The sequence below is a fragment of the Podarcis liolepis genome (assembly GCF_965112155.1).
Source record: "Podarcis liolepis genome assembly, chromosome: Z".
NCBI classification, from domain to species: domain Eukaryota; kingdom Metazoa; phylum Chordata; class Lepidosauria; order Squamata; family Lacertidae; genus Podarcis; species Podarcis liolepis.
In genome coordinates, this window is record NC_139570.1 from 27,602,921 (window position 1) to 27,630,591 (window position 27,671).

The 27,671-nt window shown below is 43.2% G+C and overlaps 1 protein-coding gene and 1 long non-coding RNA gene across 4 annotated transcripts in view; one reads left to right on the forward strand and one right to left on the reverse strand.

The window, feature by feature from the left end:
• Window positions 1–27,671, reverse strand: part of LOC310698370 — a 758,866-nt gene that overhangs the window by 528,917 nt on the left and 202,278 nt on the right. The gene's annotated exons all lie outside the window — the stretch shown is intronic.
• Window positions 1–27,671, forward strand: part of ARHGEF9 (Cdc42 guanine nucleotide exchange factor 9) — a 286,345-nt gene that overhangs the window by 56,324 nt on the left and 202,350 nt on the right. For all 3 annotated transcript variants that reach the window (XM_083484960.1, XM_083484958.1, XM_083484961.1), the window contains exons 2-3: window positions 4,930–7,220; window positions 21,175–21,322. In XM_083484960.1, coding sequence (XP_083341086.1) covers window positions 5,001–7,220; window positions 21,175–21,322 — 2,368 coding nt within the window. In that variant the 5' untranslated portion in view covers window positions 4,930–5,000. The remainder of the gene's footprint in view (window positions 1–4,929; window positions 7,221–21,174; window positions 21,323–27,671) is intronic.

A 27,671-nucleotide genomic window follows, 5' to 3' on the forward strand; every position in this document is an offset into this window, starting at 1 on the left:
TTGTATGCTTTGATCATTGTCTTATTACCTGGAGCAGGGATGGGGAACCTGGGCCCCTGCAGCCATCAGGGGTGATAGGAAGTAGAGTCCACACTATGATCCATGATCTGGGCAATGATGCTACCTCTGTTATAGCACATTGTCCAAGGTGATCTGGTGCTTTGTTTGAATTGAAATAACTTTGATATCAAGGATCATCATCAGATGAATTTTTGCAGCCCAGGGTAGGGTTTGAACTGTTGACCTTCCTTGAGTGAAAAAGCTTTTGCATTCTGCTGTTTGATCTCCTCCTTCACTTTGTCTCCTTCTTGCTAATAAAAGAGCTTAATGCTTCACATACAACATGTTTTTCAGCTGATGTATTAAAAAAAACCGTGGCTTTAATTCCATGGCTTCTTCCTGCAGCAGACCTTCATTTCCTTTAGGGACTTGGTACTGGGATATCTTTTCATTTGGCCTTCTAGAATACCAGGGTTTTCTTCAGCAGACATAACAATTGCTGTTTGACTCCTAGCACACTGCCCTGCAAAGAAACTGATATAAAAGAGGTAGCTATGATGAGCCTGTTGCATGAAGAAGAATCCCATGGCACTTTAACCAATTGTATTATGGCATCAGCTGATGTTGTGAGATCCCAAACTCTGAGTTGATCAGTGACCTGAGTTGTTACATAGGCTGCTGTATCTGATGTATGCAAGGAATTGGGGAAGGGTGATAGCTTAGTAGAGCATCTGCTTTGCACACAGAAATGCCCAGGTTCAATCTCTGCAGCTCCAGGTAGAACTGGGAATGCCCTCATCTAAAACACTGGACAACCATGGCACCAGTCAATTAAGGCTCCTTCTGGTGATCCTATGAGCTCCCCAGATCAAATGAGCCTCTGATTCTGCTGTGCTAGGTAACGTGGCTCATTTGCTAGAGAGAGCAAATACATTTCTAGCCTACTTAACATCCTGCTAGCACCTCCTAATGGAATACAGTGGTATCCTGGGTTACATATGCTTTAGGTTACATACGCTTCAGGTTATAGACTCAGCTAACCCAGAAATAGTACCTCAGGTTAAGAACTTTGCTTCAGGATGAGAACAGAAATCGTGCTCCGGCGGCGCGGCAGCAGCAGGAGGTCCCATTAGCTAAAGTGGTGCTTCAGGTTAAGAACAGTTTCAGGTTAAGAACGGACCTCCGGAACAAATTAAGTACTTAACCCGAGGTACCACTGTAATGCCTCCTTCACCTCTGCAGTTGTTTACAGCAGTGTCACAGGGACCAGCAAGGCTGCATTGGCCCAAGCGTACCCCTCATGCCTGCTCTGGGTTAACCAGAAGCACAGGTGGGCCAAGACAGTGTGGTGCAGCTATAAAGGTGAGATGAGTGACTGATAGGGATGGATGAATCTGTCCACTTTGGGTCCTCTCAATTTCTCATTTTCCCAGTTCTCCACATTTCTACAGCAATTTGTGATTTTTTAAAATTTAAAAATATCATTCGCATACCACTGTGAATTTAACTAATTATACACATTTTTGTAAGCAGTTTCAACTAATGCATGTGTTTTTGCAAGCCACTCCCCCCAATACAATGCATTTATTTCCTCTCTTCCTGCCTATCACTCTTGCCTTCTGCTATGCAAAGTGAGGTGATTGTCCAGGGCTGTCGTAAGAGATCTATTTTGGCATACTTCTCCCTGTGCAATCAACACTGCACAAAGGAGAGCATTGTGGACTGTGTTTGCAGGTGCCTCCCCTGCCCAGGACTCTCAGGACTCTCAGAACTTAGCCTCCACTATCTCCACACTGCCACGCACAGAAAACACACAGCAAGGCTCTCACTGGTTACTTGCCCCAGTTGCATTGAAGAAGCTGTACCATGAAAGAGATATTCCTGTCGCTATATGACAAACATCTGTTTCCTCCTATTTTTTGAATGCAGCATATACTGGCGGAAATGCTGGGGGGCTTTTTTCCCTTTTCTGGGCAGGGGGAAGTTGTATGCCCTGGATCTAAAGAATGTTTGGAGCAGAGAGGTTTCTCTTGAGGGTTGTATGATTGTTACTCAGTTTCTCCCCCCCCCCCCTTCTCTTTTTATCTTCCTGGAGAGGAACGGATATGAGTACTGTACGTTGAAGCCAGGCGGAACTTCCTTAGCTTGCTTTGGCACCTTTGGGAAAGTGCAACTCTCTGTGCTTAATGTTATGTGCTCTCCATGTCCAACAAAGCAATGGCCAAAATGCTCCATTCTCTTGTCTTTTTCTGTTCTGTAGCAGTATCAGTGACCATTTGCCCCAGGATCCAATGTGGTTTATTTTATAATCTATAACTAGTTCTCAAAGACAATTGATCTTAAAAAATGCAATCACTGCCCTTGTTGAGCAAACAGTACATTTCCAAGCACAATTCAAAGTGTTGTTGCTGACCTTTAAAGCCCAAACGGCCTCGGCCCAGTATACCTGAAGGAGTGTCTCCACCCCCATCATTCTGCCCAGGCACTGAGGTCTAGCTCCGAGGGCCTGCTGGCAGTTTCCTCATTGCGAGAAGTGAGTTTACAGGGAACCAGGCAGAGGGCCTTCTCGTTAGTGGTGCCCGCCCTGTGGAATGCCCACTTGTCAGAATTCAAGGAAATAGGCAACTATTCGACTTTTAGAAGACATCTGAAGGCAGTCCTGTTTAGAGAAGTTTTTAACATTTGGAGTTTTATTCTGTTTTTAATGTTCTGTTGAAAGCCGCCCAGAGTGGCTGGGGAAACCCAGCCAGATGGGTGAGGTAGAATTAAATAATAATAATGATAATAATAATAATAATAATTAGCACTATGCTGTTGCTGGTACAAAGAGACACCTTATAGAGAGAGATGCCTGGTATTTATTTCTTATTTTTTAAAGTTGAAAGGGTCTGCCTGCTGTGTACAGTAATCTTAGGTATTGGCACAAATGTCACTGTCTATCTCTTTCTCTTCCTCCTTCTCCTAAAAATCATTCTAAACTATTCTTACAAACTAGTGATTGGCTGGAAGTTCAGGGTTCTTGTGAATCAACTCCTGAACTGACAAGCAAAAGGGAAATCTAGCACTGTCCCTTTATTTATGGAAGACTTGAGTATGCAGAGAGCCTCAAGGTGGTGGTGGGTGGAGACTTGGCACCACGAAGGCTACCGTAGCTTGCTGTTGGCTTGAAGGCACTTGGCACTCCCACACTCCTGTGGGTACCACCCAGCCAGGATCTGGCCCTGTTGCAACTTGTTCTCTTTAGATGGAAAGAACAAGCCTGATGTACTTTCTTATTGTTATGAAACATAAACATCCTGTTTGAATGGATGCTTCCTTTTCAGTTCATCCCTCCTTTTCTCTCCATTTGAGCTCTATGAAAAGCCCAGCCATTCATAAATTGGCAAGGATCAAAAATGGAGGAAAATCAAAGCATTGGCCTCTTGTGCACTTTCGTAGGATATGTACACACAAATACACATTGCAAGAGGCCTCAGGAGAAGGAGTGCCTAGCCATTGCCAAAGCTTTGCAAGGAGTGCATTTATCTTCGTAAAAGGGCCATTTTTCATGTTCATATTTTCTGTCTTCATCAAACCAAGGCATACATGGTCTACAAATTTAGTGTCTCCCTAAAAACTACTGAGCACAATTTTAGATCTTAAGTCTGTAGGCTTAAGTCTCTTATTTTTTGCTAAGTGGTTAGATGCGGTGCTTCATGTAAGATGCTGCATAGATAGGAGGCTGCGTCAAAATGGAGCTCCCAGAAATCTGGCTCTAGCACCTTCTCTTGAATCCAGCTAAGTCATATGCAGGGTGGACTCATTGAAATTAATGCACCTAAATTAGTCACATTCATTAATGTCAATGGGTCTTCTCTGAATGTGTCTAGTCAACCTCTTCTCTCCTGCAGTACCAGGCCTCTATCTCCAGTGCACACATGTGCTTCCAGTGCACCACCAAGACTGCACTACACATCTGTTTGAGCAGTTTGTCAACTGACTGCACTACACATCTGTTTGTGGGGTCTGAACTGAACCTTGTGACCAGTGGTTCTTATTTTATTTCTTTTTCAGATATATAACCTGTGGGACTAGGTTTGCTCTTGCCCCATAAATGTGCTGGTTCCTCTTTGTTCCCTGTCCCCAGTATCCTCCACCATGCGCCCACCCCTGGTGCTGACACTGGGGGCCAAACTAGATGTGACATTTGTTATGTGGCTGGCCATGAATGATTTTTTTTTCTTTTACAAATGGCTGGAATGAAGGGGAAGCTAAGTCAACTCAGGACCATGGGAGGGGAAACAACTTATTCCCGTTGTTTCTACTGCAGTCCCAATTGGAATTGTTCCCCATACACCAGCTAATTGGAAGAAAGCCCCCATTGGTGCTGTTGGAAACTTTCTCCTCATTGCAAATAGGTGCCAGGCAGGGGTGGGGATAAGGGTTCAAGTTCCCCTCCCCAATGTCACAGTCCTGATCCAGATCAGGAGGGCTTTATACCGTCTACTCATTAAAAAAAAAATCAGCCATGCAAGGCCAAACCACAGGACCAAGCCACCTGGAATGCACTTCCAGTTTCACAATGGAGATAATGTGTGTTTTATAGCATTAGGTGTAGTAGCTGAGGTCAATATTGTTCCTTATTCACTCCTTGACAGCATGTATATTCAGCAGTACTGGAAACAAACAGAAATGTTTGTTTTAGATAGAATATTCCTGTGATTTATTAAGAAATGTATTCAAAGGCATTACTTATTCAACTTATAGAAAGTTTTTAAATTTTTGTGTCTGTGTTTTTTTGGGAATTTCTGTGAGTGGTCTGCAAATTAGTCCTTGTAATGATCCGGCTGTTAGATGCCATTTCAGAAATTCAACTTTCCTTTCTCTGGCTTAGTTTTTTTTAAAAAGGCACAGAAACTAATTGAATTGTTTTCTGTTTACCCCCTTAAGCTCTGCAGAACGTAAGCATCTGGTGGTGATGGAGCTGTGACATTCGGACATTGGATTTGTCAGCTGGAAGTATGGAATTCGTTGACAGCTGCCAACATGGTTGCTCTAGGCCAGTTCCAAATGGATATGGAAACAAGATTTTTCAAACTAATCAAAAGGAAAGATCCAGTGATTTTAAGCATTCTAATTCTTGTGATTTCAATGATGATGAAAAGGAGGATGGAGCCAAGCATAAGAAGAAGAGCAAGGGCAGTCGGCTTTGGAATTTTGTCAACCTCAAGAAAGCATCCTCCATGAATTCCAAGAGACCTCAGTCCATGATCCTCTTTGGAGATAATACGGAGATCTTGGAGCAAAATCGTAAGATGTCCTTAATGGAAAGGGTGAGGTCTTTCAAGAAGCTAAGATCGTCTGGTATGGCCAAGAGTATGTCCAAAACCAAGGCTGTTATTATATCTGTGGAAACTCAGGAAGATCTTGAGCAAAAAGCACTTCACCGAATTAAGAAGCTAAGTAACAATCAGCGTCCATACCGTCATTCCTATGCAGGTCATATTGAGGATTTGGATTCTTCTTTTGAAGATGTTGAGGTGAATAGCTGCGTGCTAGATATCGCTGCCAGTGAAATTAAATGGCAGAAGAATTTTGGCACTGAAATAAACAGCGACAGTACTGATAATGACTGTCACAAAATGCCATCGGCTCAGAGGTGCATGGCTCTAGAATGTGAGAATTCTCAGGAATCTGGTGTTGCACAAGGGGACTCTCAAAGGAGATGTTCTGCAGCTGCTTCTGAAACTAAAAAAGGAAGAAGTTCTGGGGTCTGGAGTTACATCAAAGGGATTTCATTGACAAGCAAGGACAGTGAAAAGCTGCCCGACATAAGCAGGGAACCTAATTTTCAGGACATGGGAAATGCAACAGATGATCCCACTTCTTATTTTGACTTTGATGTGGGATGTGAGGAGAGCGTTGGCCAGTCTCAAAGGGTTAAGGGCAGCCACTTTGGTGGGGTTCTCCGATTCTTCAACAGCTTTGCTAGGAAATGGCGGGGCTCTTCGAAAGAACAAAGGCCAAACTCCAGTTCCAGACGCCAAAGGCAGGAATCAACTCCTCCCCAGGAGCCTCTGGTCATCATAAATGATAAAGCCAGCAGTTTCTTTTCTCCAGGATTGTCTCCGGATTCCGGAATCTGGGATAACCGTAGTTCAAAAAGTTCCGCTGGTAAAGGGCCACCCCAGGAAAGCACAGATGCCGAGAATTCCCATGAAGTCTTCAGTGAGAATAGCAGTTTCAATGAAGTTTCACCCCCTGCCATAGGTTTGCCAGCTTTTTGCCAAACAGGCTTTCTCAGTGACTGTTCATTTCTTGATGTGCATGGTCTGTCTATGGATGTGCCACAGGTTCAAGAGCCACTTCTCGATAAAGTAGACAACTGGGGCTTAAGTGCTGCTCCAGTAGGCACCTGGGCATTAGAGCCTTGGGTAGAAGGCAATACTGAACACTCTGCTGATACCCCAGTGGACCCCAAGAGCTTGGATATTAGTGATTTAAAGACTCGGGATTTGACTAAGATGGATGTTAGGGATATCAAAAATGCCTCTCTGAATTATGAAGGGTTTTGCAACACTGAGCTGGATTTGGAGGTTTTTTGTAAAACTGATGAGGGTACACTGGGCCTAAGCATTGTATCAGAGGATGTTGACGCTGTACCAAGTAGTGTTGTTGATGCTCCAGATATGGCTTGTCCTGTAGTAGATGCTAGATCTCTCCATAGGACTGCAGCAGATGCAGAGCACCTGGTCAGAATTTCACGAATTAACCCAGACCTAGAGCTGATGACACCAGCAGATATCACAGATGCTGGGACTATATTAGCACATAGCCAGATCCTGGAGAGTGTTCCAAGGGATGGACCGCCCTTGGCTACTGTACAAGCAGACAGCCAGGATTTAGCAAGGACTCGAGTAGATGCCCATAATTCAGAAAGTTATCCTGTGGATACTGAGAACATTAGCACTACTCTGTCTGCTACTCAAGGTTTGTGCAGCATCTTGGAGGATGTTCACAACCCTTCTGCATCTGCTTCTTTATGCTGCCAAAGCTACAGCCAGCAAGTGCCAGATCGGGAGAATTTTCCCATCAAAATGAACGGAGACACCTTCCAATTACATCCAGATCCGGTGAGGAAAGCTCGCAAAGCACAACGCCCTGAATGCAGGGGAGTTCGTCATCCAGTTCAGATGAGTGTGTGTACAATTGCCCCCTTCGCTGAATTCAACAGTGCAAAGGTAGTATCTTGCTCCAATTAGACAGTATGTCAAATAAATCTCGTTTATTGCCTCTTCCCCTATTCCTTCTACAGTGGTGCCCCGCAAGACGAATGCCTCGCAAGACGGAAAACCTGCTAGACGAAAGGGTTTTCCGTTTTTGAGCTGCTTCGCAAGACGAATTTCCCTATGGGCTTGCTTTGCAAGACGAAAACGTCTTGCGAATGTTCCGATTTTTTTCCGCTCCCTTTTTCTAATCCGCTAAACCGCTAATAGCCTTTTAGCCACTAAGCCGCTAAGCCTTTAATAGCCCCTAATCCGCTAAACCGCTAATAGCGCTAATCCGCTAATAGGGTTGCTTCGCAAGACGAAAAAACCGCTAGACGAAGAGACTCGCAGAACGGATTATTTTCGTCTTGCGAGGCACCACTGTATTCTTAAAGCAAAGCTATGTGTGCACAATGTGCTAATTGCAGATCTTTCGAATTCTGTGATCAGAAAAGCTGCATTCTGCAACCTATAATAATTTTTTGTTCGTCCTTTTTGTTATAATATTCTTTTCCTGCTAGTCAGGAGATTTCTATGGGTTGCAGACACCAAACACTTTGCCAAACTGCCCTATTTGCATAGTGATTGATTACAAGAGACACTCAGACCCAACAGTGTAATACATTAGAACAATCTTTCTCCAACCTGATACCCTCCAGATGTTTTGGACTACAACTCCCACCAGTCTATCTAGCATGTTAGTACTGGCTGGGACTGATGAGAGATGTAGCCCAAAACATCTGGAGGGCGCCAGGTTGGTGAAGGCAGTACTGAAAGAACTGTGACTTTAAAAAAGCAAGCACTAAGCACAGTTGCAAAGGAGCTATTGGTCACCAGTGGCAAGTGTGCTGCAGGAATTTTGCACCTTGATGTGTATTTGTTTTATTATTATTATTATTATTATTATTATTATTATTATTATTATTATTATTGCATTATCTTTCTGTCTATTTATTCTCAATCTAGTTACAGGTACCAGTTACAGATAGGTAGCCGTGTTGGTCTGCCATAGTCAAAATAAAAAAATTCCTTCCTGTAGCACCTTAAAGACCAACTAAGTTAGTTCTTGGTATAAGCTTTCGTGTGCATGCACACTTCTTCAGATACACTGAAACAGAAGTTGCCAGATCCTTCTATATAGTGAGAAGGTGGGGAGGGGTATAACTCAGAAGGGTGGTGGGAATGGGAGATTGGCAGATAGCTGAGATGAGCCTGTTGACGACTCTTAACGACTGTAATAGGTCTTACAGGAAAAGGCAAGGGGTGAGAAGGTGAGAAATGGCTTAGTCATGTATAATGAAATAAGAATCCAATGTCTCTGTTCAGACCAGGTCTCTCCATGGTTTTAAGTTTGGTAATGAGTTGCAAGTCAGCAGCTTCTCTTTCCAGTCTATTTCTGAAATTCCTTTGTAGTAAAACAGCTACTTTGAGATCTTGTATAGAATGTCCTGGGAGATTGAAGTGTTCTCCTACTGGTTTCTCTGTTTTGTGATTCTTGATGTCAGATTTATGTCCATTTATTCTTTGGTGTAAGGTTTGGCCTGTTTGTCCAATATAGAGAGCTGAAGGACACTGTTGGCATTGTTTAAGATTGGGTGGCTGTCTGTAGGCAATGAAAGGTCTTCCTCCCAGAGCTTGAGAAAGAGAACTGTCATTGTCCATTGTATGGACTGTTTGGTATGTCCCAAACATACCAAACAGTCCATTGTATATAGCCAGGCACTACGTTACAGCCACATCTGTTCCAATTCTACAGACAGAGACTCTCACCTAAGAGATCTACAGCAAACCTTTTCAGAACTAAAATACCCAGCAGATGAAGTTAGACAACAGATCAACAGAGCCAGACTGATATCCAGAGAGAACTTGCTGCAAGACAGACCCAAAAAAGAAAATAACAGAACACCTCTAGTCAGCACATACAGCTCCCAAGTTAAAACAGTACAACGCATCACCAGAGATCTACAACCTCTCCTGGACAATGGCAGTTCTCTTTCTCAAGCTCTGGGAGGAAGACCTTTCATTGCCTACAGACAGCCACCCAATCTTAAACAACTCCTAACCCACAATAATACTACAACCAGACTTAACACGGACACTGGCACCAGAGCCTGCAATAAACCCAGATGCCAACTTTGCTGCCACATACACCCGGACAACACCATTACTGGCCCCAACAACATCACACATACCATCTCGGGACTATTTAATTGCTCATCGTCTAACATTGTGTATGCCATCAAATGCAACAGTGTCCTTCAGCTCTCTATATTGGACAAACAGGCCAAACCTTATGCCAAAGAATAAATGGACATAAATCTGACATCAAGAATCACAAAACAGAGAAACCAGTAGGAGAACACTTCAATCTCCCAGGACATTCTATACAAGATCTCAAAGTAGCTGTTTTACTACAAAGGAATTTCAGAAATAGACTGGAAAGAGAAGCTGCTGAATTGCAACTCATTACCAAACTTAAAACAATGGAGAGACCTGGTCTGAACAGAGACATTGGATTCTTATCTCATTATACATGACTAAGCCATTTCTCACCTTCTCACCCCTTGCCTTTTCCTGTAAGACCTATTACAGTCGTTAAGAGTCGTCAACAGGCTCATCTCAGCTATCTGCCAATCTCCCATTCCCACCAACCTTCTGAGTTATACCCCTCCCCACCTTCTCACTATATAAAAGGATCTGGCAACTTCTGTTTCAGTGTATCTGAAGAAGTGTGCATACACACGAAAGCTTATACCAAGAACTAACTTAGTTGGTCTTTAAGGTGCTACAGGAAGGAATTTTTTTATTTTGACTAGTTACAGGTAGGTAGCCGTGTTGGTCTGCTGTAGTCGAAACAAAATTTTAAAAATCCTTCCAGTAGCACCTTAGAGACCAACTAAGTTTGCTATTGGTATGACAGAGCTTATTTATCTGTAGTTCTTTCTGTGGATTTTCTCTCTCAATAGAGGACATATCTTTTCAGTTCTGCCCGTCTGTTCCTGACAACGTGCTAGGCCTCTATTCTGTGCAAACACCCTTTCATTTGTTCAAATTGAAATGTACAGAACACTTCAAGTAGAGAGAACTGAGGTTTTCTTGGCAATTTGGGGTCATCTGTGGAGGATACCTGCCATCAGGGTCTAAAGAGAGTGAGGAGCATACACCCCCTTTTAAATCCACCCCCTTTCCCTCTGCTTTCCTTGCCACTTAAATGAAATTAGGCACAGCACAGGACAGATGCACAGGAATAAATGCCATGTTGCACTGAGCTGACCTCCTTGCTACCTCACCCTTCTGGTAAAGAACCCACCCGCAGGGAAGCTAGCGCATTGACCTGGCTTGCCATTTTTGTCAGGGTGATGTGAAAGCACTCAAAGGTTTCCCGACCAAAGTTGTCACATGTAATTGGCAGTTGCTCTCTGTTGCGGGTTAATCCCCTAAATTTGACAACTAGCAAGGAGTTAGGGTGGCTGAATCCCTGTAATCTTACTGGTCAACTCTATCACTGCATTTCCATGATTTCCACAGGGCAGGCCTGTGAATGTGTGCAAAATACGTGCATGGTTTGTGCTTTTCTCTCTCCTGTGGTTGGCTTGCTGCAGTTTACAGGGGGAGGGGGAGCGCTCCCAGTCCAGCGAATGGGCTGACACAATACAACAGGAACCTCCCCCCCCCCCGAAAAAGCCCAACAAGCGCAGGGATCAAGCTGATAAGAGCAACCTGTTGACTCCTGGGCCTTCCGGCCTCAAGCATTCAGGAGCCTCTTGCTATTTTTGGCCAGAGGAACATCAAGAGCAAAAGGGATACAAAAATATCCCTCCCTGGCCTTTAACAATCCGTTTTTGCATGCTCAGATAAAGTGATGTCTAGAGAATTAGAAAAACAGATGTAGTTCAGTGGCATTCTAGTTAGGGAAGAGTGCAGAATAGCTGTCAACCAGCTTCCATGTTTGGGAGAAGGGGTGGCATCAGGCACCAGACTTAAAAATGCTGCAGAGAAAAAGCCTCTTGGAATGTTTATACTAATCGGCCTTTTGGCTGCTGTTCTTCCCGCAAGGATTTGATGGCTAGGGAAACTTCTTCAGGAAACTGGCTTGAAGCATAGGACTGTACATAGTGATGGGCAAACCTTGTTAATTTTTCTCTCTTTCTCAGTTTCTTGTTTAAATCAAACCTTAAATTCAGCCTGCCACATTTCCACATTGATTTGCAATAAAAAAAAATTAAGTCTTTAAAGGAATTTCTGTGTACTTTCATGTACCTTTTTACTTAATACACATATTTTTGCAAGCAATGACCCCTAATAGAAAGCATTTTTGGACATTATTTATATCAATGTGAGCATTTTTGTGTGTGTGTATTTCCCCTAATACATTGGTGGGGGTGGGTGGGTTGTACAATATTTTTGCTTGGATAACTATATTGCAAAGTTCAAAGAAGTCTGGATTTTTAAGGATAGCTGCATTTCAGATGACACTTTGCAGAGGCAGCCAAGTTGGTTCCCTCCAGCTGTTGTGGATTACAACTCCCATAATCCCTGACCAGTGGCCCTGCCGGCTGGGGCTGATGGGAACTGGAGTCTAAAAATATTCAGACGGTTCCATGTTGGCTACCCCTGTTGTTTTGTTTTAGGAAGTGCAAATTAAGTAGCTTTATATTAAAATGTCCAATGAATGGGTATCTCACCCATTCTTACCTGTATTTACATTAGCCTGGAATTGTGACTTACTAGGTGCTCAGCACAGTAGCTTATTAAAGTGGCCTTCCTTTTGTTGCTGGGTGTGGAGTAGGAAACTGCATGTTCAATGACTTGGATTAGAAAGGTGCAATTGTTAGTGGAGGGAGGAGGAGGAGGAGAAGGGGCTACTAAATCCTTAATTTAATAATAATAATAATAATAATAATAATAATAATAATAATAATTATTTTTATTTATACCCTGCCTTCCCCAGCCAAGGCCGGGCTCAGGGCAGCTAACAAGCAATAATAAAAACAAGTTGAATGAATACAACTTAAAAACAAGATTAAAATACAACATTAAAATATTGAAACATTAAAATATTAAAATGCAGCCTCATCACAGGAGGAGAAAGGGAAAAAGAAAAAAGAAAGAGGGGGGGGGGAATCAAATTGGCTCCAAGCCAAAGGCCAGGCAAAACAACTCTGTCCTACAGGCCCTGCGGAAAGAGATCAGATCCTGCAGGGCCCTGGTCTCATGAGGCAGAGCGTTGCACCAGGCCGGAGCCAGTGTTGAAAAGGCCCTGGCTCTGGTTGAAGCCAATGTAACTTCCTTAGGGCCCGGGACCACTAGGGTGTTGCTATTTATGGACCTTGAGGCTCTCTGTGGGGCATACTGGGAGAGGCGGTCCCATAGATACGAGGGTCCTAGGCCGTGAAAGGCTTTAAAGGTCAAAACCAACACCTTAAATCTGACCCTGTACTCCACCGGGAGGCAGTGTAGCTGGAAAAGCACTGGGTGAATATGCTCCCAGGACAGAGACCTCGTAAGGAGCCTCGCTGCAGCATTCTGCACCCGCTGGAGTTTCTGGGACAGCTTCAAGGGCAGCCCCGCATAGAGCGAATTTACGTGCTAATTGTTTCCTAAAAATCCCCCTCTGCTGATTTTCACCTGGTGAAAGAAAATATACCGTATTTTTTGCACCATAACACTCACTTTTTTCCTCCTAAAAAGTAAGGGGAAATGTCTGTGCGTGTTATGGAGGGAATGCCTACGGGTGGCATGCCTATGGATTTTCCTCCTCTAAAAACTATGTGCGTGTTATGGTCGGGTGCGTGTTATAGAGCGAAAAATACGGTATATGGCTCAGGACCCCAATATGTTAAGGACTTCATCTTCTCACATGAACTTACTTGGATCTTGCAGTTGCCATCTGAGGCCTATTCTCATGCACAGTTCCCTTGAAGGGGTGGAGTGCAGTGTGGCAACAGAAGAAAGAGTCTTTTCAGTGGTGGTTCCCCAATTGTGGAACGCTGTCCTCAGGGAGGTGAGGCTGGAACCATTATTTTCAACTTTTAGGTGCTAGGTGAGGATGTTCCACTTTACCCAGGCATTTGATTTTTATTTGTAACCATATGGTATAATGATGCCTAGCTTGAAGTTGTGTTCAACTGTTTTGTATGGTGAAGTAGGACTTCTCCTTTTTGTAATAATATTGCAGGATGAGCTCCTTTAGTAAATAATGTTTAAACTTTTGTATTTGCATTTCTTTTTCTTTTTTTACAATTGAAAGTCACTTATGTAGTAGTAGTAGTAGTAGTAGTAGTAGTAGTAGTAATAATAATAATAATAATAATAATAATAATAATAATAATAATACCCCACCCATCTGGCTGGGTTTCCCCAGGCAGCTTACAACACATTAAAAATGGTAGAAAAAAATATAGTAAGTAATATGCTGTTAAACTTTTAAAAAGATATATTGACACTTTGCTTTTTCCACATTTAAATTAGGGCTTGTTACCCAATTATTGAAACCATTGGCTCTTTGTCTGTAGGCTAACTCAGTAATGAACATCCAGCTACTGCATAATGCTAGCAGAGTTAGAGAAAATCTGAACTAGTTGCTGCTTATGTGGGTTTTTGCTTTGCATTTTTTGTTTTGCATTTTTACTGTCTAGCCCTGTTCATATGTAGTAATCCCAGTCTGATAAACTATGGTTTATCAGACTAAAAATGAATCCTCCCTTCTTTTGTGCACATTGATGCAATATTTTTTCGTGTTTGTTAAACCATAGTTTCCTATTAGTATCTGAATCAGGAAACTCTGGTTTCAGCTCTGACTACAGGTAAGGATTGCAAGTTGCTGTTTCATGATTGTAGACAGAACTTAAACCACATTTCCCCCATTTAGACATAATGGAAAACTGCTTTGACAAATCGTAGAAGTATTGTTTTATAAAGGCTTGCTTAAAAAAGAGGAAGTGCATCCCTTAAAAAAGACAAGAAATGACTCAGATTTGTGTAGATTTGACCCAGATTTGAGGACCCAATGTGGTGTACTGTAGTGGTTAGAGCGCTGGACTACAACCTGGGAGACAAGTGTTCTAGCCCCCACTCAGCTGTGAAGCTCACTGGGTGAGCTTGGGTCAATCACTGTCTCTTAGCCTAGCCTACCTCACAGGGATGCTGTGAGGATAAAATGAGGAGAGGAAAAGCTGTGTCCACACTGAGCTCCGTGGAAGAGAAAAAAAAAGGTGGAATAGAAATGTAATAAATAAGCAAACAAACAAATAATAAAAATTGCACAGTAAATTTATAATTACTGCAATTGCACATTTAAAAATAATTACCAATAATCAGCATCAGACAGCATAATGGGTTGCTTCCATGCACCAGACTTCTAGTTGGTCGCATTGCTGTTGCTTCTTAACCCAGAGGTAGATGGGGAGGGGTAAGGCAGCGAGGAGGTTGCTATGGAGCAAACACACCAGACTGGCTCTGCCGGTGCATCTGCACTGCCTTGATTTTAGGGATGGGTGAGAAATCTGGTTCAGTTTACACTGAAAGGTAAACCTACCTAATTTGCACTTTCTGAAAAAATACACAAACTGAAGCATAGCTGTCATTTGAAATTCACATTTTCTCCAATTCTGGCAGTTCTCCGGACGAATAATTATCAGTGCAAAAATACGCATGCTTAGGGTAAAGTGTGCTTTAAAAGTTGTACATTTAGTGGAAACAACATACATATGTGAATTATGTTAAGGCAAATGTAAATATTAGGGGAAATATGCTTTGCAAAAATGTGTGTATTAGGCAGCATTGCATACAAAAATATGTACATCATGAGAATTCCACACTAAAACGCTGCTTAAATTCCACAAGGACTTTTTTTTAAAATTGCAAACTGATGTGGCAAACTGAAATTAATATTGGAAAAATGAGAAAACGGGAGAAAGGGAAATTGGCAGATTCTCCCACTCTTTCTTTTCAGTTCCTAGCAATGACCCTGGTCTAGTCTGCATTCCTACAGCATCTTCTCTGATGTGAGAGGGAGGGTACCAGTACAAAGAAGGAATGTGGTGTCACAGAATGACCTGGTGCTGGCTATCTCCTCCCAACCCTGTGCTCATTTGGCAAGGCAATTGCAGTGCAGTGTGCTCTAAGAGCCAAAGAACATCTTACTTTATTGGTGTGAGTGCAATCAATGGGCTTCACTTTGATGTTTAATCTGCAGCTTTCAGGGAGGGAGAAACATCAGGATCAGGCTTGTGGTATGTGGGAGAGTTTTGAAAAAGACTTTGCCTTCCTACTCCAGTCCAGATGAAAATTATCTGCCCATAAGCTTCATTCTAGCCTTGAGGGAGAATCTCCCATTCATGCTTTCTGGTGTGGATGTGGGTATGTCATCAAGACCACAGGCAAGTGGGAGAAAGGGTTAATCATCCATGCGGCACAGTCCTGATTTCTTCCATACATGCACAGCTGCAATTAAAACTTTAAAAATAAAGCAGGTTAATTACATTCAGAAAATTAAAATGACACCTAGTTTGGAACTAAATTGTGCAGTTTGGTGTCTTGTCCAACACATGCAGACAGACAACTTTTATTTGTACATAAGGAAGATATACTTATTCAGGCAAGGAGTTGTAGAGGTTCGGCAGCAGATGCAATGCTCAGGAGTCACAATGCAGGAGTTCAAGAGCAGGGCAAGAAGTTCAGAGCTGTATGGAAGTGATGAAGTTATCCCAACAAGTTTTCCTGCACCTCTTGGCAGCATTTAAAGGCAGGATCTGGGATGCTCACTCATGAGACTCTCTCACCTTATGGGAATGTTGAAGCTGTTGAATGCACTCCTTCAGAGTGGGTCTGGGTCCCATCTGCAAAGGTAGCACCTAGTTCTAGGTGGCAAGGCTGAGCCCTCCTGTTCAGGTTCCCCCCTCTGCTTATCAAACCCCTCCTCTGCTTCCCATGAGGGGAGAGTCCTCTACACTAAGGTTACCAGATTTTTTTCCAAAGAATCTGGGGACACATACAGTATTTTCTTTTTTTGAAAAGAGAAAAAAAGTTATTTTTTTAAAAAAAATGAAGAAGTAATATCTTCTCTTCTGTGGTCTCCTCTGTCACATGGCCTTCCTCTGGGCCCCGGCCTGCTCTCTTGGAGTGCTAGCCACCATGGAGTAGGCTCGGGTTGGCCTGGGCTTGGCCATGTGCCCTTCCTGGTGCTCTCCTACCTCTCCTCAGCGGCAGTGGTGCGGCAAGGTCGGGGCTCCTCTCTTTTTTCCTCCTTACTTTTTATCTCTTCCTTCTCCTCCTCCTCTCCTCCTCCCTGCATCGGCTCCGGGGGTTTCCTGGCCCCGGAGCGCCGCTGGGCAGTCGGCCGGGTGCTCTCACTCCCAGCTTGATTTGATTCGCGGGGTGTGTGTGTGTCAGCGATTTCCCCAGTTGACACGCGGGGCGTCCCTAATTCCCCCTCAGCAGTGGCGGTGGCAGCAGCAGCCTCAGCAACCTGGAGCCAGCCTGGTAGTGCAGTTGGCTCTGGCTGGCTTCAGGAGCTACTTGCTGCCATGGCGCCCGCCATTTTGCCTTGCCAGAAGTCCCCACATGATGTGCCTTGTGCTGTTGAACCAATCACGCAACATTCATTCCCTACTAATAAATCTACAACACTTAAAATATAAATCTGGGGACATTAAATGAAACCCGGGGACATTCTGGGGATGGATTTTGTCCAGGGACGGATTTGAAAATCTGGGGACTGTCCCCGGGAAACAGGGAAGTCTGGTAACCATACTCTACACCCCCTTCCAAAGTGAGTGATGTTGGGGTGGAAAGAGGAGCTCTCCCTTCTCCAGGCCAGGTTCCCACCATTCACCCCCCTCCTCTGTTTCTCTCTCCTCCTGTGTCAGAGCTTGCAAGTTCAAGCCCAACAACACTGTGAGGCTCATGACACTCAGTTGTTTTTTGACACTGACCCTCTCTATCCTATTTTATTGAGCCTCAAGCCATGCTTAAATATTCAACATTTTAAAGGTTTTAAAGATTCTGCTATTGCTTTGTAAAGAAGATGTAAAGAACTCCTTCCCTGGAGTTTTCTAAAGAGAAGTCAGATGGCCATCTGTCAGAGATTCTTTAACTGTGATTGTAGCGGGTTGGACTAGATGATCCTTGGGACCCCTTCCAACTCTAGATTCTTTGATTGTATGGCAACATTAAGCTTTCCAGTGGCAGGTTTGCCCAGGGCTGAGGAAATGGATTCCAACAGCTTGATGCAAAGAATGCTGGTGAAAGGCTCTCACATAAAATCAGGTACATGTAGAGAATTATTTTTACTCTCACTGAGCCTTCAATCTAATGCACCTATATCTTTCATAGTTAAATAAAGTTAAAAATACAGACAACTTTTTTCATTGTAATCTTTTACTGCCCTCTACAGGCTGCTGGTCAAATGAGTATTTTTGTTTTTAGGGATCTTGGAAGTATGATTTTCCTAATTACTGTAGTTGCTTGAGATTTTTTTTTATATATTTAAATAAAATATGAGATAGAGTCTGGTTCAGATCTGATCTGTGCTGGAGAAGAATTTCAGGGCATGTAAAGCTCACTGCTCATTTGAGGTACTAGGGCAGAGCTTCCCAAAATGTATGCTGCAACACATTACTGTTGCTCCCCCAAACTCCTCCCGGGGCAGGAAAGGGGTTAGTTTAACCTCCAGTTTTCTAGCAAAACTGAATTACTGTGTTGCAAAATGATGCATGTCTAAAAAGTGTGTCACCATCATGAAAAGTTTGGAAAGCTTTGTGAAGTGTGCAGAAAAATGGAAATATTATACAGAACTATAGCATATTAGGCAAAATTGCTCTGCAGATATGTTTGTGTTCAGCAAAATCATAAATGTATATATTAGGAGAAAGTCACACTAATCCTGCTGTATTTTCACAAGGACATTAAAAATAAAAGAATCACAGACTGATGTGGGACTGCGAAGAACTAGACTTAAAATTGGAAAAATGAGAAACCAAGGGAAACCTGAAATCAACGTATTTGCTGATCTCTAGTTTCATGTTTAAGGTTCAGCTCCACCTTGAAGAAACATTTCTCATTTTATTTTTACAGACTCCACTGAGCATTCAATCTTATACATCATTTCTTGCTCACAGAGCCTGTTTGATGATAAGGATTGCTGTGTAATCTGATTGCAATCACTGTGATAAGAAATTAAAGGATCATGCTAAACATTCAGCATCGACAGATTCCAGCTGGTTTTGCTTCTTAGCAAAGCATTTTCTCCAAGTTTGAAATCCCAGGAACAGTAGCATGTTTGGTGCAATGACCTTGAATGTGGATCCTGTTGTGGCTGTTGCTTTGGCTTCCAATCACATCTCCTCTGCCCAACTCCCAGTGCATACAAATAAGGCACTTTCCCATTTGCTTCTGTTCACTGAAATTTCCGCAAAGTTCCTGACTCCCACATTATTTACCGCGCCTGAACAGTGGCATTGATTGACAGCGGAGCAGGCTCAGATACAGGCTTTAGGATTGATTAGTTAGCACTGCATCAATCTACTCCGCTGTATTTGTGTCTTCTTTAATGTAATAGTATATTGGCAGCAACAGTTGGCCATAACAGAATTTTCAGTCATTAAACCTCACGTCAGCCTACTGTATTGGAAAACTGACAAGAACTGGTGAATAAAAATAGGTAGGGAAGCTATTCTAAGGGTATGAATGATTTGTGGTTAATAAACCACTTCTGAATTTCAACAAAGGCTGGCTTTCCTTTTGTTCTGTTTGATTTTGGAGGTTTGGTCTTTTTAAAACAATTATTATAGGTCTTCAAAACTTGTTACAGAGAATTGCATAATGGCATCCGTAATTCTGTAGCCCACCAACATGGTGGCAGTCTCCTGTGGTTTTTCAGACATTGGGTGACCCTTCTCCCCTGCTGTTCATGTAGTCCAAGGCAAGAGGAGGGAAGGAAGATTACTGAGTTCATGGTGGGCTGGTGACCTGTTCTTGGTTGGGTGGGTCACACGATGTTCAGATGTAGTGATACCGTGTTGGACTTGGCTTAAAGTCCCACCCAGCTGCATCTCTCGTTGAGTAACCTTCAGGCCACCCTAGGCTACCTTCAGAATTGTTTTGTGGGTAAAAGAGGGGCAATTCCCATTGTATGCTGTATTGAGCTTCTAGGAGGGCACGTGGTTTACAAGTGTAATACGTATTCACTTTCCCCAGATTGACCAAAGGGAGGGATCATTCATTCAGTGGAGTCTCTTGTTTCTCAATCAATAAGAATTTTGTTTTAAATAACTTGTCCCTCACCAGAGTAGGTAATGCACTTAGGCCATCAATCATCTTTTGCAGCTATTGCCCCTATGAGGCCTGCTGCTTTCTGTGGTAGGGATGATGGGCAAGGTTGAGAAAGAAGAGTCGGTTGAAAAGGGAGGAAGACTGTGCAGAACCCTGAATGCTGGTTCAGTGCTGCTTTTATAATGGAAATGAAGTCTTGCTTTCTGCATTCTTACTTTGAGAGGTTTGGAAGGCTGCTGGATCTAAGAGGTTTTTAAAAGGCTTCAAGTGTTTCTAAGGAACTTGGGGAGGAGGGAGCCAGGAAGGTAAGAGCTTATGCCTGCTGCAATGAGGAGTGGAGCTTTAAAGGGGCATAAAGCTTAGAGATGACAGGGTCTGACCATGCCTCATGGGTCTGGATGCAGCCGGATAGACACAGAGAGGTGGTGATGAAATAAATAGAAGCACTAAGCAGAAATCAGACCGCCCATGCTTATTGAGCATTTTTATTTCTTTGCAGGAAGATTGGATGATGTTGGCTATTTTATAAGTGCTTATCCTGAGTTCTTTTTGAAGATTTTATATGATGTTGTGCCAAAGAAACTGTTATCTCACATTTCCCAATGCATTTTCCTGTCACTTTCCTTATTGTAGAAAGTTTGATCATTGGAGGAAGTAGGTTTGTTGGAAGAATAAGGAACTGAGACAGACCAAAATCTACATATCCACCCATCCCTATTTGTATCAAGGTTGTTTTTGTGTATGCATCTTCTGTGTGATCTCCTCTTTTTGATACTGTTTATCTGGCCTTATTATTAGACAAATGGGTAGTTATTTAGTTTATTATTTTGTATTTTTTACTGTCAGGGAAAAGTATATTTTTACTGTTGGTGTGCTTGTGCAATTTTCCTGTCTCAGGTACCAGAGTAACTTCTCTTGACTTGGGGACTGTGGATCTTGACTTGCAGAGGTTGGGTACTAGTGACTGCTTTGCCTCAGGCAATAAAATGTCTTGAGCTGGCCCTGCGAATATAACACAATGTAACATAAATGTATATGTGAGAGGAGAGCACCTTATTTTTGAATGTGGCTAGGTTCTGACAGAGCAGAGGAACATACTGCATTTTAAAGTGTACACAGAGGATGTCATGTGGGGATGCGGCAAAGATGTACATCCCAATGCACATCAGGTTGGCTTCAGTTCTCCTGTGAGTGTTCTCTGGACAGTTCCCTAGAAAGCCTTGTGTAATGTGGTAAAAAGCTCACAGTGCGTAGAAATCACTCCCATGAGAGATCCTGATGGCCAGCAACTTGAATGGCTTTAAAAATGGATTGGACAAATTAATGGAGGGTAAGGATTTCAATGGCTGCTAGACACAATGGCTGTGCTACATCTGCCATGTTCTGTATGCTGTACTATCAGAGGCTGTATGCCTTCATGTACCAGTTGCTGGGAATTGCAACTGGGGAGTGCACTGTTGCACTCAGATCCTGCTTGTGGGCTTCCCAAAAGAGTCATCTGGTTGTCCACTATGACAACAGGATGCTGGACCAGATGGGCCTTTGGCCTGATCCAGCAGGGCTCCCCTTATGTTCTTGATGCCTTCTCAATACTCCTGCAATTTTGGGGGAAATAATTTAACTCCCATTTGTTTTGCTTTCCTCCCCTTCCCAGCCACTGTCCCACCCAACTCATCCATCACCAGAATCTCCACCTTTCAAACTCCTCTTGGACAGATGCCAGTCTGTGCCACTCTCCCAAAGTACCCCAATGGGGCTGGATCAGCTTGGCCGGCAGCGGAAGTTACTGTTGAGTGCTGGTGGTAAGTAATGTTTCGCGTGGACTGTTTTGAAGCAAAGTTCTTTGCTCTGAAAGGCAAGGTTGCAATGGGGGGGGGGTGCATGAGGGATGGCAGCGAGGGAACATGATAGAATGCTGTGAAATTGTGCACAGAGGAGAGAAAGTGCATTAGGGCACATTTTCCCTTCTTCTTTGGGTCATCTAAATAAGTTGATAGACAGTTCTTTACACAACATTCAGTTATTCACTGCCAACAGACATGGCGTGGCTGCTAGCTTTAGAGGGTGATTTGACAAATTCACAGTGAAGTTACAAGCTGTTATAGTGATATATACCATCTCTGGTTTCAGAGGCAGCAAGGCACTGAATACCAGCTGCTGGGACCAACAGCAGCTGAGGGCTATCGTCTTTACATTGCATTTCTAGGCTTCTCAGGGGCACCTGAGTTCATCACCATGAGGATGTTGAATGGGATGGGCCTTCTATCTCATCCAGGCTTCACCAACACAGTGAACTCCAGATGTTTTGGACTATAACTCCCTTCAGCCCCAGCTGTGTGAGCCATAGTCTGAAGCATTGGAGGGCAAGTTGGTGAAGTCTGGTCTTAATCCAGTCAGACTCCTCTTATGCTCCTTTGATCATCTTTGGAGCTAAGTCCTGTTTGAGGTACAAAGGCTAAATCTCTTTCAGTCATGCCCCTGATGTTGAAGTTCTGACACTTGATTTCCATGAAAGTTAGGTTTCAAAATGGAACATAATGCTTGAAAACATGGGTCTTACTCTCCATCTCCCTCCCCACTCCCCCCCCTCAGAACAGCTGTATAAGGTAGGCTAGTTGGAAAGTATGTGAATGGATTTCATAGCTGAAAGGGGATTTGAACTTAGGTCTTCCCTGGTCCAAGTTTAATGCCCCATCCCATTGATTCCCAAACTCAGAAATGGATTCATTAAAGACTGTTGTGAGCCCAGAGCTCCCATCCATAGAGGAAGTCCCACTGTTTCTCTGCATGAATCACTACTCTTGTTTTCCTCTTCAATTAATTTCTGCTGGAAGCAAGTAATTTTGTGTCTATCCATTGGTTGTGACTGGGTCATTCATTAACTCCTGATACAGAGATGCAGCAAAATTAACCACTCTTAGGGCTTATCTACAGTTCCTCTTGTTGTGCTGTTTTCCCACGGGGAAAACCTACTCTTTAGTGTTCATTTGGAGGAAACGGTAATTTGGGTTTTCCCTGGATTGTCATTTGTTCTGATCTAACACTAAAGAGCAGATTTTCCCTTGGAAAGGAGCAGGGCAATGAGAAAACTACTCAGACCTATGGCTAGAAAGTGTGGGTCAAATGGAAAACCACTCAAACTCATGTTATCTAGACACGGCACAAGCGAAAGTGAGGACGAGCCCTTAGACTCTAGAGAATGTTGTTTGCTGCATCTCTGTATGAGTCACTGCTCTGGGCCTGCCTCCTTTGATCAGCTTCCACTGAAGTCTGTGCATCAGACATGCTTAGATTATCATCATTCCTACTGCAGATACAGCATAATTACCACACTTCATCTCTTCATGATTATCTGCTTTGGCTCCATTCCTTTCTAATTAGCTAACCCCAAGTTAGGCTCAATTCCTCCATATCTCTGCAATGGGTGTGTTTGCATCATTCAGTCCCTCCCAGTACAGAGCAGCAGTATTTCCCACTTTTTAGAGGAAAGCTGGAGATTGTGTCTCTGTTTGAGTTGCTTCCCTCCTCCCAATCAGGCGTGCTATCAGAAACATTGGGGAGCTGTTTCTCTGAAGGTGGGTGGTTCTGGACCCTTTTGCATAATAAAAAGTGATGACTGTGAGGATGTTGAATGATGGGTGCCTCCCCTTGGAATTCAGAAAAAAAAAATTGTGTTGTGCAATGGTTTGTCAAGGCTGTGCTATCCACTGTCCATCTTTCTTTTATTTGTTTCTTCAACATACAGTGGTACCTCGCAAGACGAATGCCTCGCAAGACAAAAAACTCGCTAGACGAAAGGTTTTTCCGTTTTCGATTTGCCTCGCAAGACGAATTTCCCTATGGGCTTGCTTCGCAAGACGAAAACGTCTCGCGACTTTTTTTTCTTTGTCTAAAAACAAAGACATGTTTTGTTTATAAAGTTAATTTATTTTCCCTTAAATTTTTGAACTGCTCTTTACAGTATGTGTGACTTTAAAGAGCAGTTAATAAACTGTTGTTGTACCAAATTTGGCTTTGTTTGGACTTTTTTTGACCATAGGAACGCATTAATTGATTTTCAATGCATTCCTATGGGATTTCGTGATTCGCAAGACGAAAAATTCGCTAGACGACAAAAATTGTGGAACGAATTAATTTCGTCTTGCGGGGCACCACTGTATGCTGCTTTCAGATGTTGTGGGTCTCCAATTCCCACCAGCCCCAGCCACTGCTGGGAGTTTTAGTTCAGTGAGTTCAACAGGGCCACAGGTTCCCCACCCCAGGTTTACAGCCTGCATCTCAATTTTCCCTTGTTGTGCCATTGCACTGTATTGATTTTAAGTTTCAGGATAGGACTATGGAGACTTGCATTGTAATTCCTTCTCAGCATGACTGGGTGAGCCAGTTGTGCTTTCTCTCCCTCTCTCTTTTTCAGCCTAACCTACATTGCTGAGTTGTTGTGAGGATAGTGTGTGTGTGTGTGTGTGTGTGTGTGTGTGTGTGTGTGGTGTGTGTGTGTGTAATGAACCATGAACACTGCCTCGAGGTGAAACAAATAATCCTTAATGAATTAATCTCATTGAATGACTTCATTTCAGTGTATTAGTGAATTTTACTAGTCAACTGAGTTCCTGAACAAAGATTTGAACTAGGTTTTACCTATTCAAACCCACTGCTCTTTCCTTTCCCACCCACCCATTGCCGGATCCTCTAGTTTTGGGTCATAGATCTATTGCAGCCTTCCCCAAGTTTGGGACTACAACTCCCATCAGCCCTAGTGCTCAGGGGCCATGGGAGTTGTAGTCCAAAACATCTGGATGGCACCAGGTTAGGAGAGGCTGCATTACAGTGCTGCATACTCCCAGATAAATATGGGGTGCACCTGTATTGTCTGGTGTAGTGGAGGAAATTTTGCAAAATACAGACTGAACTTTATTGAGGAATTCATCCCAAATCCAGCTGCTTTTGGTAGGCGCTCTTCTCCCTTAAAGCGACGACAAGCCCAAAGGAGGGAGGGAGTGAACACACAAACCCCCACATGTGCAGTTTGTGATGTGCTGAAGCCACGTGCAGCCTGCTGACTCAGGAGCCTGCCTAAGCAGCAGCTGTGGACTTGCACGTGGTCTCTGCGCTTCTCTGCAGCCTCTGCTTCCCATTGTGTGTCACTTCCAAGCGAGAACAGTGTGAAAAAGGAGGATGTGGCTTTGCACCCTATCAAAAGGCAGCCGTGCCTCTCTGGAAATCTCAAAGGCTGCTCTTCTTACAGCACTAGCTAGGGGGAGCTTAATTCTTGGCTTAATTCAAATCATACCTTTTAATTTTAGAAACTTTGATTCCTCAGTAGGAATGCTTCCAGAATTCTCATCTGTGTTCTCCCCCAGATTTTGGAGTTTTGAAACACAGAGCCGGAAGCTTGCCGATCAGAAGGTCGGCGGTTCAAATCCCCGCGACGGGGTGAGCTCCCGTTGCTTGGTCCCTGCTTCTGCCAACCTAGCACTTCGAAAGCACGAAGGGCTAGTAGATAAATAGGTACAGCTCTGGCGGGAAGTAAACGGCATTTCCGTGCACTGCTCTGGTTCGCCAGAAGCGGTTTAGTCATGCTGGCCACATGACCCGGAAGCTGTATGCCGGCTCCCTCGGCCGATAAAGCGAGATGAGCACTGCAACCCCAGAGTCGTCTGCGACTGGACCTAATGGTCTGGGGTCCCTTTACCTTTATTCCTGTTTCTGGAGTGGAACACTGTTGCATAAGAGCACAGGGAGTGGGGAAGTTTGTTGCTCTCCAGGTGTTGCTGGATTTACACCTGTCATCATCTTGGCTGGCTGTGCTGGCTGTGACTGATGGGAGTTGGAGTCCAGCAACATCAGGAGGGCCACACATTCTCCATCTCTGCATTAGAGAACCCTCCATTGTTTACCCCTAATATTGTTGAAAACACCCTCCATGCACCACTTGTGCTAGCATTCTTTGTTACTACACAGGTATTTTCCCTCCCACCCCTTGCAAGTACACAGTTTTAAAAGTACTGCTTTTAAGAAAGCCATCTTGAATAGCATGCCTATATACCTGGTTGTATCCAAGGTTCTTTGATGTGGTGCACCAATGCAAAGGAGCGCAAGTGCACACAGGTCATGCAGTGAACTGACGGAACAGAAATCATCAAGAGACTATGCACGCCCCATTTCTGTAATTTATTTTAGAAAGTTCCTGCAGGTCAGGGGTGGCTAGCCCATTGCACTCTAGATGATGTTGGACTTGGAACTCCCAGTAGCCTAGGCCAGCATGGCCAATAGTAAGGAGATTGGATAATTTCTGTGTAAACTGGAGCATAAATTCCTAGTGTTCACTTTTTTATCTCATGTCCAGAATGGAAACTAATCTGGCGAATATGATAGGCATTTTTGTTTGCACGCTCACTGGTTGTGTTTGTTATTAGTCAGAGTGATCTGACTTCCGGTCAAGATGGCAATAGAGATGGTTGGATGAAAAGAAAGCTCTTATTTGTTCTTTTTAAGCATTGCTTGATGCTTAATTCACTTTCTACATTAAATGGATGAATTAATCCCAGGGATTCTTAATATTGATGATGTAATAGGCATAGAGAACCTCTTTTTATGACTGCCGTCATGCACTCTGTGGTGATATTTCAGAAATGGCAGGTGGCAAAAAGAGTATATGGTAAAAAGACATAAATTATAGAATCAGGGAACGATCAGATTCTTTGGAAACCCCGTTTGTACACCCGTGTTCCATGAGGATTAGGAGACCTAAGCAAAATGATAATGAAATTGTTGATCTTATTGGTTTGGAGGAACCCTGAATCTGTGATTATCACAAAAATGTAAATCACCATTGTAGAAAGCAGCACCTATCCTATGTAGAAAATGATTCTAGAGACTCTTTCTGTGGAGCATATAAGATTTCTAAACTCTTTCTTAGCTTTACCTAATCAGTCACAAGATAAAATAATTGACAGAATATCATCCTTGAGATACACTCTACGAGGCCTTGATAAAGGCATAATTATTCAAGAAGAAGATATAGAGATAATGAGCAACCAAGAGAGATCTGAGCAGGGGAACAGAGGAGGTTAACCTTCTTTAAAATAAGGACAAAATACCAGGGGAGATTTACTCCCTCACTAAAGAATGGTAACTTAATGTGCCTCCTAGGGGCCCGTCGACTAGAGCAAAATGGCAACAAAGAATATATTGCAGCTCAGAAAAATGGGGACAATATGAATCTTTAAGGCACCACAATACAATAGTACAAAAATAACTCTTGAAGACCCAGAAAGGAAATTGGTTTGTTTTTGTGGACAAAAGAGGGAACTTTGTATAAATGGAATGACAGGTTACTTATCAAAATGGTAATGGGGGAGGGGAATAAGGGGGATGGGATTTTTATGTCATGGAATGTGTGGGGACTAGGTAATCCCATAAAGAGATTTGGAGTTTCTGAAAACCTTTGGAAGTTCTGCCCAAACATAATCTGCCGGCAGGAAACACGCCTTCATTCTAGGTGGACATGCTTGCTGACTCACAGATACTTTGGGGGGCATTTCTCAGCTCCTGGGATGCCCAATGTGATGCCTCCTTCCTAATAAGGGTCACTCAGATCCTGAGAGACATTGCATATTCTTAAAGGGGAAATTGGGATCAAAATCCTTAAGCTTCTATCTATGGTCCAAACTCCCATCAGTGAATGTTTTTAGTACACACCTTTTCTCTTTTCGAGAAATTTAAGGAGGATGACTTCTTGATTGGTGGCTATCTTAATATGTCACATTGTGAGGGCTTGGACAGGAAGGATCAGGGAGCCCCTATTTCTCTGTCCAGGGAGTGCACAATTACAAATATTTTAGTCTGTCATGGCTTGGTGGACCCAGTTGTCACTTTCTGTTTCTCTTGTTATGGGTCCCTCTCCAGAATAGATTATGTCTTAATAGATTCTTCCCTCTATGAGGGGTCCTCAACCTAGTTTCAAGCAGAAAGTTATCAGCAGAGTTTTAATATGTAGTTCTGTAGAGTTCTGAGCTTTTCTTTCCCTCTGCATAATTACGTATTAAACATTTGCTAAATTTACATCCTGCCTCTCCTTGTATGTTGTTTTATCTCTATGCCCATTTTATCCTCACAATCACCCCTCAAGGTAGGTTAGACTGAAAGCGA